This window comes from Apostichopus japonicus, chromosome 1, assembly GCF_037975245.1.
Source record: "Apostichopus japonicus isolate 1M-3 chromosome 1, ASM3797524v1, whole genome shotgun sequence".
Taxonomy (NCBI): Eukaryota; Metazoa; Echinodermata; class Holothuroidea; order Aspidochirotida; family Stichopodidae; genus Apostichopus; species Apostichopus japonicus.
In genome coordinates, this window is record NC_092561.1 from 18,354,651 (window position 1) to 18,367,608 (window position 12,958).

Here is a 12,958-nt window from a genome sequence, read left to right on the forward strand (position 1 = left end):
GTTATTCCAAAGTGACATGTTTAACTTTATATAACTTTATTCTGTGTTAAAGTTTGCAAATACAAATTAACATATCGATTCAAGTACTTGATCAGTGAAACTTTCAAATCAAGTTCACAACTTTAAGTGCATCAGAGCGACGAAAACAATGCCCCGACGCTTTAATGAGCATCCAAATCCTCATATTGAGAGTGATAAACTATTTCATTACAATTAACAAAATGAGTTCACTGTACAGCCTTTTGAACATTTCATAAGTACTTCTAAGCAAGCATTACGAGTTACTCGGAATAGATACTTCTAACTCTCAGCTACATCCCATCGTTTTCAATGTGATCTACGGCTTCCTATATATTTATATTCTAAAACAGCATTGATCAGACTATACTGGTAAGTTACCTAAAAATATTCTATTGATTTAGGTTAAAAATATAATCCAAGCACCATAACTTGACAACATTTTCACCTTACAAAAGAGAAGAGAACTATAGAAAAATAACGTGGCTTTTTCAAGTCTATAGAAACAAATTGGTCAGGAGTTGTCACATGCTAACGCACTATCATTAGTTTCATGCAGTAACTAGAAGCTAAATGGATAATGTTACTGGTATTTGTAGACCAGAAATCCATTCGTTATGCAAAGGAGATTAGCTTAATAAGTGTTCTTAGTTAGTGTTTTCCATGCCCTGCATTAAGATTGGTGTCAAATATTAAACAAATGAGTCGGTTGATACGGTAATATTTTCAGAAAATATCATTCTGCTTCTAATTCTGCAACATATGTATTTTGCATTTTCCATCAATTGAGGAATGTTGTTTTTGATGTCAGCCTTAAAGACGCGAGTAGCTATTATAGCAGATGTTCAGGAGAGCCTTTGAGGCACAATCATCAATTCCGGAGCATTGTAATGAATTGAATTAAAATGGGTAATGGACCAAGTTCAAATCCTGTCCAGATCATTACGTCGTGCACCTGTTCAAGGCAGTTAACTTGCATTGTATATGTTCACACTGGTGTATAAAATGGCGACCGGCAAGGTAACATGTAAATAAAGCTGTGCGCGCCTGTGTGTGAATCCACCTGATGAGATATCCCTCAGAATACATGTAAATGTAGCGCACTACAGTAAGAGAGTCTGAATTTAATGTGTAGAGTTGGGTGTGTGTGTTTGAAAAGTGATTATTAAAACAAGGAATATACTGTTGTAAAATTTTATACGAACAACGTGACTTGATACAAGAATGCTACCCTTTAAGTTTTGGCAGTATCCGCGTTTTGATTTCCTTTTTATAGGGGAAAAAGGACGCTGTGGACTAACACAATGAAATATCATTGCTTCTCGATTGCTTTTCTACTTGTGGTACTGTCACATGAAGGTTAGTCCTATGGTAATGTACTTTAACTAATGCAACCCTCCCCTACTCCCTCTCTTAACATCAGCAGCCTCGCCCTTTTGCGAAAGGTTTCAGTGGCATTTAATGGATTACTTTTGGCTGAACATTTTAGTCTTGATATGTAATAGTCCAAGAAAAACAAATTGTCAGTAATGTTTCTGTTATCGTTCCCAAGATACTCATCATACTCAATGTCTGGACTTCTTCTTTGAGGCTTTTCAGTACAAGCCTGAATGCTCCTTTAAGTATCTGCAGTGAAAGCCTAACTGTTAATTTAATATATTGGTTTATTACTTTTAATAGCTCAGCATGTTATGTTAAGTTCATGTTAACAACATAGCCCCATTGGAGGACATTCCACATCATTTGGAATTACAAACTATACACACACCAGATACACATAGAGAACACAGTTACCACTATAAATCTTAAAGTTTTGTACCACAGTAAAAACTGGATCGTGCAATCAATCGGCAGCATGTGCTATTAGGATTACAGTAATAACTGGGGATTTGTGTAATTCCAACAAATCCAGTTGTTTGGGATTTATTGGAATCACAAATATCCTCAGTTCTTACTGTAAACCTAATAGCACATGCTACCGATTTATCAGATTTGTCAGCACAATACATTTTTTTTTACGGTGGTACAAAACTTTAAGATTTACAGTAGTTACTGTAATCTCTGTATGAATCGGCTGTTACATTACATTACGTTATAAATATACTATTTGAGGCCATGAAAGTAATTGATTTTTGTGTTTTCTTTGTAAGGAACTGACGTAATGGTATGTGTGTTCGACTATACACTATGACCATATCATCCAAACAGTTAACTCGATGAACCATAACTGGTTAAATGGTCATTTTCTAAACAGAAATTGCAAGTGTTGTAGAACCACATTCTGAACTGATAACAGTGGTGTTTAAATGTTTACATACCCCCCCCCCAAAAAAATTCATTTAATTAGTTATCCTGTATTCAACTTATGAATAGTTATATATTGTTTTTGGTTAGTGTGTTCCTCTGTGTTTGTGTTCTCTCAATAGGCATCGGTTTCATAACGAAGCGGATTCCAACCGGACAGTCAATCTTACTTGAGTATGTTTTCAAGCTTGAAGATACTGGAAAACCGGTGTGGATGTTCAATGGGAATATTATATTTGCAGATTTTGTTGACGCAGATGACTTAGGTATTTCTAACGTCCACGGTGAAATCAATAACAGTCATACGTTATTGAACATCCAGCATGTTCAAGCTGAGAATGAAGGAAACTACACCTGTTTGTTCAACGGCATAGTTCAGGTTGGATATACTCTACATGTTATAGGTGAGTTTTAAATTAATGTAAAAAACAATACATGTTGTTTCAAGAAAATTATGTAGCTTATATTGAAGGAGTTATACACTGATAATATATGTTTTTGTTTTCTTCTCTTCTCCCCTTTTTTCATATATTTCATTTTCATTCATCATTATTATTTTAATATACAAATTTTGCTTCCATGGTTTCATTTCAGATCCTATACACGTGAAGCTTTGGGTAAACAACAACAACAGTAAACATCAACAACGACCTAAGGGGGAGAAATTAATACTTACGTGTCTGGCGTTAAATGTAACAGGCAATACGTCTGTATACTGGACCATACAGAGTGCAGTTGATACGAATGTCACCAAAGAGACAGCCAGGCGATTTCAAAATAAAACAGTAAAAGCCCAACTGTCTCTTGTTCTTGTCGAGAATATCAACGTGACCTGTCACGTAACGCTCGATAAATTTGAAGATGTGGAAGAAAATGTGACGATCAGTGTCAGCTTGAAACCTGTGAACAGCTTTTCTGAAGGTACTACCACCACCCCAGTAAGGCTCACTGAATGCCCTGGATGCGATGGCTCGTTGCATGGTAAAGCAAAGTATTGGCAGTGGGTTGTTCTAAAATCGTCTTAAGGCTTCCTGGAATGTTCACTTTGTGAAATTAAATATAGAAACCATTGTCGAAATCAGTGGGTTTTAAAGTCTGTATTTGCTATTGGTGGATAAATGTAGCAAATGTCACCTATTCAAATGAAATGATATAGATGATATGAGGTACGTGATATTATTATCCCATTAATTACTTAGAAGTTGTTCCAATCTTGATCACTTGTTGAACAAACCATTGGAAATGTTTTGATTTTCCTTCATTCTATTTGTGAGTTTAGCTTACAGGCACCGCTCTCATTCTTAAATAGATTGTAAAGAGACTGTTCTGTGCCATATTAAGAACTGACGTATTCAGTCCTATGGTGATTGAAGCAAAATCTACGTTGTCTTGTGCATAGACTAAAAATGACCTTGCAACATCTTAATGATATTCCATAACTTTGTGAACAAATAGCTCACCTACTGGAAACGGGCTTTGATTGCGGCAGAATAGTGCAATGTTATATATGTACCGTATGTGTGTTATAAATCGCTATACAGCAGACTATTGTTAGGCTTAATAAACTCAATCAATCACTTTAAATCAGTGAACCACATTGTGATGTCTAATTTACAACAAATCATTAGCTAATCGTTAAAACGGAATTCACGTTGGAGGACAATAAAGTCAGAATATTGAAATACACACAGCAAATTTTATATAATAAGGATCACTTGCATACAATAAAGATTGCAAAAATATGTTCTTAGCTGACTATTATAACTTACAAATATAAATGTATTGCTCCATCGATGAACTCGTTTTAACGGTACAAGATGCTATAATATAAATTCGTCCCCAATACATCTTTAACTATGATCTGTTTGGTCTTCAGAGACAAAATATATCTGGATTTTTGTACTAACTGGAATAACCATTACAGTCCTATGTCTAGTCGTGTGCTTTATTGGATATTGGTGCCGAAAAGGAAACAGTAAGCAAGGTTTATATATTTCCATCCATCCTTCTATATATATATATTTATATATACTTTATAATTAAAATTGTACTGAGTTAAAAAAATCCATGACAGTGAAAAAAGTTCTTTATATTTGGTGTTTTTATGTTTATTAATATTAGCGACTTCATTCTGTCACTGTAAAATGCTACCCTCACACTTATCGCAACAGTCCACATCTGAACTATGAAGTAAAGTTGATCCTACTCTCCAGTTACTATTGCGGAGTCTTCAGATTATGTTAACCGTAGATGGTTGTCTCGATTGTTGAACACCCGTCCTCCTTCCTATGTTAATGTTACTTCTTTCTTCCTTCCATTCATTTTTTCTCTTAATCTTTTAATAGTATACAGTAGAAATTATGATATATCTTTCGTTTCTCATCAATCTTTCTAATATAACAGGCAGCTACCACACTGACAGGTAAGATTTTTCTGTAATTTTGCAAATCGTCAATATGTGTACTATTCCCCATGTCTTTTTAAAATGAACTTGCAGAGAAAAACAATCCTACAGAGTATCTGGGATGTAAACAGCTTCATATCGTTTTTCCGTTTCATGTCTGTCATAACTTTACCGAACTTCAAAGGCAAAGCGATATAACCTAATGCATTATTGTAAGGTCACTAGACATAGCTTATTATCAACATCATTGCAATCCAGCTAGATAATTAATACCTATAGATATCGAGTTCATTATGTTTAAAGCTTTGCTCTCGATTATCTGTTAAAAGAGGTTAAGTGCTTTGAGCGCTATTAAAGATAAAGACAAATATTTGTAAAGCTTTGCTCTCGATTATCTATTACAAGAAGTTAAGTGCTTTGAGCGCTATTAAAGACAAAGAAAAATATCTCATGAGCATATAGTGAAGGCATATATACATAAGTACACACAGTTGCATTGTATTGGATAGATGAGTAGACCATTACGTTCAATGATAAATATGTGTACTAAACGTATTTCTTTCATTTTCACTTTGCTAGTTCAGTGAAACTGCGGAGATATTAACTTCGTTCGATTTGGCGACAACAATATCATACCGCTGCAAAGGAACTTAATCTAACTACGGCAGACAACTAAATGAGACCTTATAGCTACCCAATAAATCCGAAGATTTCGTGTACAGAAGACTTGAATATGTTTAATGCAATACCCGTTCTATATCTTGGGAATATTTCTAAATTGCCTATCTCTTCATCTTTATTTTTTACTTTTAAGTATATATTAACTGGTTTATATTAATCTCGAAAACAAGTATTGAGCGATTACAGCATCATTTGATAATTCCAAGATAATTAATATCATTCAAGAATGGAAAAATGTCAAATCATTTGAACTATAGAAAAACCTTGTGAAGCTTGGCATTAACATTACTATATGTATAGAAGACAAGACTTTAACATATATGTTACTGTAACTCCCCTCCCCCCAACACCCCAACGCACCCCCACCAGAAGCGAAGGTGAATAAGTAAACAAGTTACAATAAATATAAACTTTGAAAGTTCGTTTACTGAACATAGGACTGTCTCAAGTATTGGCAGTTAGGATTTAAAGTTAATAAATACTGGTGATAGTATTCACAGCATTGATATGTGGAATGCCATTCAATGTGAGGTAATGCTACACGCCAGTTTATTAGTTTACACAAACTGTTGGTGCTACCTTGCATTGCTTGTTCTTCAGATATTTTTTTCTGCTTTCAAATATTATGCAATTTAAGACGCAATTACATAAATAGTGATGTCATTTCCTTAAACGCTGTTTATGTATTTCCGCCTATCAAATATATAAATTGTTTTCCAGCCATTAATAGCGTCGTTCCGTCTTCAAAAGTTGATCCATAATCGTCACATTGCCTCAATTGTTATACCGAACGCTTGTAACAATACTGACTAAAGTCTCATTGAAGTAAAGAATAGCATAATGATCAAGACGGTGAAGCACTTTCAGCTCCACGATTGTCATGACTATTTTATTCAGCAATGTCAAGACATGTCCATTTGAATCTCCATGTTAAGGTGGTAATGTTGTATGTGAAGTAAAACGCCTAGCGATTGGGGTATCACTGCTAACAGTCATTCCGCAACCGTTTTCAAATGACACAACCATGTTACGTGTGGATGGACATCGCGTAAGAACTGTAATAGAAGGTGACTTTCGTGAACCACTTTGAACAATTGCGACACTCGTACTGTGTAACAATGTCAACAATTCCTAGCTAGGGCTTTATTTTACTTGGAAGTATTTGTCAGGCCGAGCGAGTCAACGTGGTAAGTGGATCTGGCAAACGGAAATAAGCATTGAACCAATTCGAACACACTCGACAGAATTTTTGAAAATGAAAGTCGTTCATAATTTACCCCCTTGCAATTCGTAAACGTTTCTTTTCTGATATTGTTAAGATGTCATCAATTTCTATCTACGTTTATTTTACTTGGAAATATTTGTCAGGCCGAGAGAGTCACAGAAACATCGGATCTTATTGAAGTGCTATATAAATCATTACCAGGAAGAAAATGTCAGAAATTTTGTTTAAGTTTATTTAATATTAACAAGACAAATCTGTCGCTGCGATAAAATGTCAATAAATATTTGAACAAAGTTATTTTTGTGTGATTCCTGCGTAGTTTACGATCTTGATTCACTAACTCATATATCATTGTCTATGTTTCTTGTGTATGACGTTTAGTTTATGTCATAAGAACATACTAAAATGTGACATTCTATTATATAAAACAATAAAGATTGGCTACAAAACAACAGAACTCATCAATTATTGTGAAGAAATTCCGGCAATGTTGCTGTAAAGAAAAGTCCTTTTCCTTGTCAAACGTATTTTACAAATATAACGGTAAAATGTGAATATAATAAATTAAGGAAATAAGTGTATTCAGCCTCTTTAATAGAAAATTCTTCATCGCTTGTAAATAATTTTATGATCAAATGTGGTTTGGTAATGTTGTTGGAAATCTTTTTGAAAATTGTGAAAATGTTTGACTTCAAGCTTATTGGTAGTTTTGAACATCGTACTTTAATCATTTTGTAGAACTGTCATTTTGCCCAAATCATTCATGGCGATATGCATATAATTTATGGAAAAATAAAAATCAATTTCTTGGGATTAACAATCTCTCCCCCTCTCCCCTTTCTCCACTCTCTCCTGTTTCTCCACTCTCTCCCCTTTCTCCACTCTCTCCCCTCTCCTCTCTCTCCCACCTCTTCCCTCTCTCCTTCTCCTCCCTCCCCAGCTAACAAAATTACGTTTTTATAACGTTATATTTACGTACCGTTTACGTTGCATTAACGTCAGAAAGTTACGTTGTAGTTACGAAATTTTGTAGACTCCAGGGGACGTTATATTTACGTAATATTTAGACCAAAAAATAACGTTGTATTTACGTTTTTATTACGTTATTTTGTAACGTTTAAATGTTACGTTATAATAACGTCGCATTAACGTTTTTCTATAACCTTTTTGCGATGTTATTGTAACGTTCATACAACGAGATTTCCCAATGTTAGTCATTTACGTTATAGTAACGTTGTGATATAACGTAATGGTTACGTCACTAAGTAACCAATAAGTAACCTACACGTACACACTGAGAAGGCCTAAGCCTTGACTACCAATAAGGACTCAAGACATTTCGATTTTTATTGATACGTAATATTGTTTTATATCCTCTCTTTGGAAAATTATCAATGACAGAATAATAAACAAAATAGTTAACATATAATAATACTTCTTTCGATCGACTTAAGCTTCAGGCTCTTTTAAGAGGCAACAACGCTACCCAAAAATTTTATTACTTGGGTTTACTCTCACGTGTCATTTCAATTTATATTAAATCAAGATCCTTATGAATATGACTATTACTATAGTCATGACAGTTGCCACCAGAGTTTATAGTCCATTGAATTGCGATAGTTCAAAATTAATTAGTAAAGTAACATTTCATGCTTTAAATATATTCAATAATACCAGTCTCATGTTTTACTACTTAAATAAATTGGCCTTAAAATCTTTCGTCAAAATATAAGAACGGTAAGCTAGGCCGAAAGTTTATAATTCGGCCCACAAAGCTTCAAATTAAGAACGATTTCAGCCGACAAATCACCCAAAGGGGGAGTGCTATCATCTACTAATATACCATTGACAAGCCGTACGCCATTCCAACGACTGGCAATGAGAAGCATCTGTACGTTTGAGAGTTGAGTTTCTCCGATTAGTAATCGGTCTGATGTTCACTAGCTAGCAGTATTGTAGAACGCAGTTGTATAGCACTGTACTAGTGTAGTATTAATGAACGAGTTATAATATAGGTTACAATTACTTTCAATATATTTGTTCCTAACCGGCCTTCGGGTTGGCTACTTATGTTATTCTGGTTTTCTTAACTATTGCATTAAACCAGACTTATTGGCGAGGACAAAGTTAGACCAAAAGTAGAAGAAGCGCAGTTACAAAGCGCGCCAGTTTATACTATTAGACAGTAGGCCTAACTTAAGCCTAACTAGGCCTAGACTGTAGTTGCTGACACAGTAAAAATTGCCTCAGTTAAAATGTTAATTTAAATTTAACCAGAGTACAGACCCTCCCAATGGCTACTTGCAGGAGAAGCTAGAGCATGAAGTCTGTCCACAAAAAAAAAAAAATCCAATTTCTACCAGTAAAAGTGTTGCCACATTGTTTTCACTACATCAATAGAGATGTACGGAAGCTTAAAAGTTCCATCAACATAAGAAAAATTTTGCCCCATAATTTGACATTTTAATTTGGTAAATTGTTTTGAAAACAAGATAATATCTTATCAAAACTCAGAAAAATTTAGGATTACTCAGTTGCTTTAACTCCACAATTTACAAATTTTTTCAATTGCTCTGTTGAAATGAATTTAAAATTTTAGTACATAAATTCCATAATGGCCAACCAAACTGCACTCAATGCAATGACCTCCATACCGGGTTAATAATGGCTGTTATTTTGAAAGGTTATATTATTATGAATGTATTGAGATAGTCAGCTCAAAAAAGATAACTGTAGTATTTCTATCCTACATATAAGTGATGTACAGGGTTACTTTGCAATCGGTAATACAGCTCAGATGAAACTTTCAGGTTGTGGTACAGAAAACTGTGTTCCTTTCACATGCTTTACTTTGCTAAACCTTTATGAAATTACTTGGAAAGACTCCTTGTGGGTTCTGTAATACAAACTGCTAGAAATACATATCAATACATTAAGGCAACAAAGTGTCTGTCTGTTTGCTATTAATTAAACAAAGTAGGCCTATGTGTTTGGTACTAAGGGAGCTTCAGTAGGAGTTACGAAATTCATAAGAAGAGATACACTGGGAACAGATCTCTCTCTACCCTTACCTTTTCCCAGACCATAAATGAACTTTTGGATGAAATTCCACAAGTTTAGACATTCCGAAGTAGAAATCATATATAATATGTAAAATAATAAAAACTACTGTAATAATACTTATTTATATAGCGCATGATGTCGACAATCTCAATGAGCTTTACAGGAACAAAATGAATACAAAAAAAACATACTAAAAGATACACGAAATGATCGACAATATAAATATTACAGTGTCCAATGTGGGAATCATGTGAATAAATAACTTTTTAAGACGTTTTTAAAATTGTCTATGGTAAGAGAATCCCTACTTTGGGTTGGGAGTGTTCCAGAGTTTGGGGGCCTCAAATTTGAAAGAATGCTAAGTTGCTAACCATACGTCTTAGTTTTAATTGCTAACGTGGAAGTTGCAGGGGTGACATTACGAAATCATGACGAAAAGCATGCATCGATTCAGTTTTGTTGTCGCTGAGAATTTGTGTTTTGCTTACACACCAAGTTTTAATTTCGTTTATAAATGATCCAAGTTTTCCAATAGTCTGATTCTTTTCATCAATGTACATTGACACATAAACTTGTGTATCATCTGCATAATTCATTCCTTGGAGACCGTGGGAGTGATAAAGTCTTCAATTGGGAGGTATAAAATGTGAAAACAGACAGTCCGAGCACTGATCCTTGTGGAACTCCATATTCAAGATAGCGAGGTGAAGAGTGTTTACTGTTAATGCTAACATTCTGCGAGCGGTTTGTGAAATAGGACTTTATCCAAGTAAAGTTTTTCCTTTACAACCGTACTCTTTGTCCAGACTATCAAACAGAATTTGGTAGTCAAAAATAAAAAATAGTATAAAGCCGAGTTCAAACGATTCCAACATGCTACAACATTTTACTGTTTCGCGGTCAATGAAGACAAAGCCGGTTATGGGTCCTCCTGCTTTTCCAAAATGAAGGGCTGGGTTTTCGGTAAACTTTCCAAATGTAGCAATGTTGTTCCCAATCTGGAAGTAATATGACAAAATATTTAATATATCTAACTGGAACGAGAGTCAAATGGTTGAAAATAAAAATACAGGTTTTACAAGGAACTCATCTCTTGAGTGTAATGCTAAAATAGAAAACTATGTCAATTACTTATTTTAGTTGAAAGCACACTATGGATGATCAACAAGGAAAATTAAGTCAATGGATACAGAATGTACACTACACTATTGAAGGGGTAGTTCTATAAAATAGTAAATGTCTGTATAGTTTGCCTCTTGGTGTTTCCTCTGGTAAAGCATCATCAGGTATTAACAGTATTTGCAAGACCAGGTAGTTACGTATTAAACTTTATACATTGACATTAATTTTATCAACACTTGCATTAAGACTGGTATCATTTTGAAGAATTCATTCTTGAAATTCATGGAAACTTGTAGTAAGGAAGATATTTTGTAGCTCTAAGCTGTCGAAACATTTCATGCATGATGTAATTAGGACCAACTTGGGTGACAAGTTGGAACTTCTGTGTCACAACAGGTGTTAGTCACATAGTTGTGTGTTCCAGTTGATACCAACTTTGAATTTGGTGTGGTCAGTAGTAGTGGTATTGCCAGTACATATCATGATACCTATCACCATGAAGTTCAGTCAATTGCAAATTTCATAAGTTGCTTTGGCAATGTAAAACGTATTTAGTACCTCCATCTAGTCAAGGCAGTAGATATTAAGTATGACAATTGTGTACTGTACAATTCCAAGATATGCAATCTTGAATGTCAGAAATAAATTGTGTTGTTCCCATTGGATAAAGTTTACATTAGAGTTTCCAGATTTAAATGGCATATTATGTATTTTATCGCAATAACACTAAGCCAGCAGAAAACCAGAAAGCCAGTTGGCTTATTGTGATTCCTTGCCATTTGAGATTATAATCCCAAGCTTTCTTCATTGTTGATTAATTTGATCAGCAAGGTTCTTTCACTGACTGTGGACCTACCTACTAAACTATGTTAACTTACCATGTTTATAAGCTATTTTAAGCAAAAATCAACTCAAGCATTGCCCCCTAATGAATGTGCATAATATCACATTGAACATACATTATCATGTACCCGCTATCTACAACCACCTACACACAAAGTATGATTCAATTCTGAAAATGTTTACATTTGACCCTGTGACCTCATTAATATTCATAAGATGAGCACCAAAATCAATAGGGCTCTTCTACTCACTATGGCGCATATATGTACTACCTAGTATGACTTCAATTCAACTTGTCGTTGTTCAGTTACCGTGTTTTTACAAGCTATTTTAGTGAAAACCAACTTAAGCCCGCCCCTAATAAATATGCATAATATCATCTTGAACTTATTTCACCATGTACCTGCTATCTACCAACATATTAATATTAGGTATATAAATAAATTCTTACTTTTTCTTGCGGAGTTATTAGTATTTGAAGATTGTTACATTTCACCCTGTGACTCATTATTATTCATGAGATGAGCACCAAAATCAATAGGGTTCTTGTACTCTTTATGGCGCATATATGCATCACGTATGACTTCAATCCAACTTGTCGTTGTTCAGTTACTGTGTTTACAATCTATTTTAGTGAAAAATCAACTTAAGCCCCGCCCCCTCTTGCATATGCATAATATCAACTTGAACATATGTTATAAAATAACGTTATTATTACGTTGTGTGTTAGCTGGGTCTCTCCCCTCTCCCCTCTCCCCTCTCCCCTCTCCCCTCTCCCCTCTCCCCTCTCCCCTCTCCCCTCTCCCCTCTCCCCTCTCCCCTCTCCCCTCTCCCCTCTCCCCTCTCCCCTCTCCCCTCTCCCCTCTCCCCTCTCCCCTCTCCCCTCTCCCCTCTCCCCTCTCCCCTCTCCCCTCTCCCCTCGCCCCTCGCCCCTCTCCCCTCTCCCCTCTCCCCTCTCCCCTCTCCCCTCTCCCCTCTCCCCTCTCCCCTCTCCCCTCTCCCCTCTCCCCTTCTCCCTCTCTCCCCATCTCTCCACTCTCCCTCTCTCCCACCTCTCTAGAAGACAAAATGGAAAGCTGATAAAATGATGTATATAAAAACGAGTAAATATCTTATTCAACCTCATGCGATGACAAGACACGCTACATAATAATAATAGGTGAGTTGGAAACTTCGATCTGTAAAATCTCACATGAAGAGTGATGACATTATGTCATGTAACTTCTGAGTCAAATATCTAACATGTGATTAATTTCTTTTGTGTTGAAGTTTAAAGACATATTATAAATGATTGAATG

At 35.2% G+C, this 12,958-nt stretch overlaps 1 protein-coding gene across 6 annotated transcripts; it reads left to right on the forward strand.

Annotated features, from left to right (window-relative positions):
• Positions 1-110: 110 nt before the first annotated feature.
• LOC139969813 (uncharacterized) lies at positions 111-7,283 on the forward strand. 6 transcript variants are annotated; one of them, XM_071975120.1, is made up of 7 exons: positions 111-390; positions 1,295-1,377; positions 2,445-2,726; positions 2,917-3,243; positions 4,199-4,306; positions 4,726-4,744; positions 5,306-7,283. In XM_071975120.1, exons 2-7 carry the CDS (start codon positions 1,323-1,325, stop codon positions 5,328-5,330), a joined length of 816 nt encoding a protein of 271 aa, XP_071831221.1. In that variant the 5' UTR covers positions 111-390; positions 1,295-1,322; the 3' UTR covers positions 5,331-7,283. The 6 variants fall into 6 exon arrangements, with proteins under 6 accessions (XP_071831221.1, XP_071831204.1, XP_071831238.1 ...); XM_071975103.1 differs by having other exon boundaries at positions 126-390; positions 2,917-3,303; XM_071975137.1 differs by having other exon boundaries at positions 128-390; positions 2,565-2,726; positions 2,917-3,303.
• Positions 7,284-12,958: the final 5,675 nt, after the last annotated feature.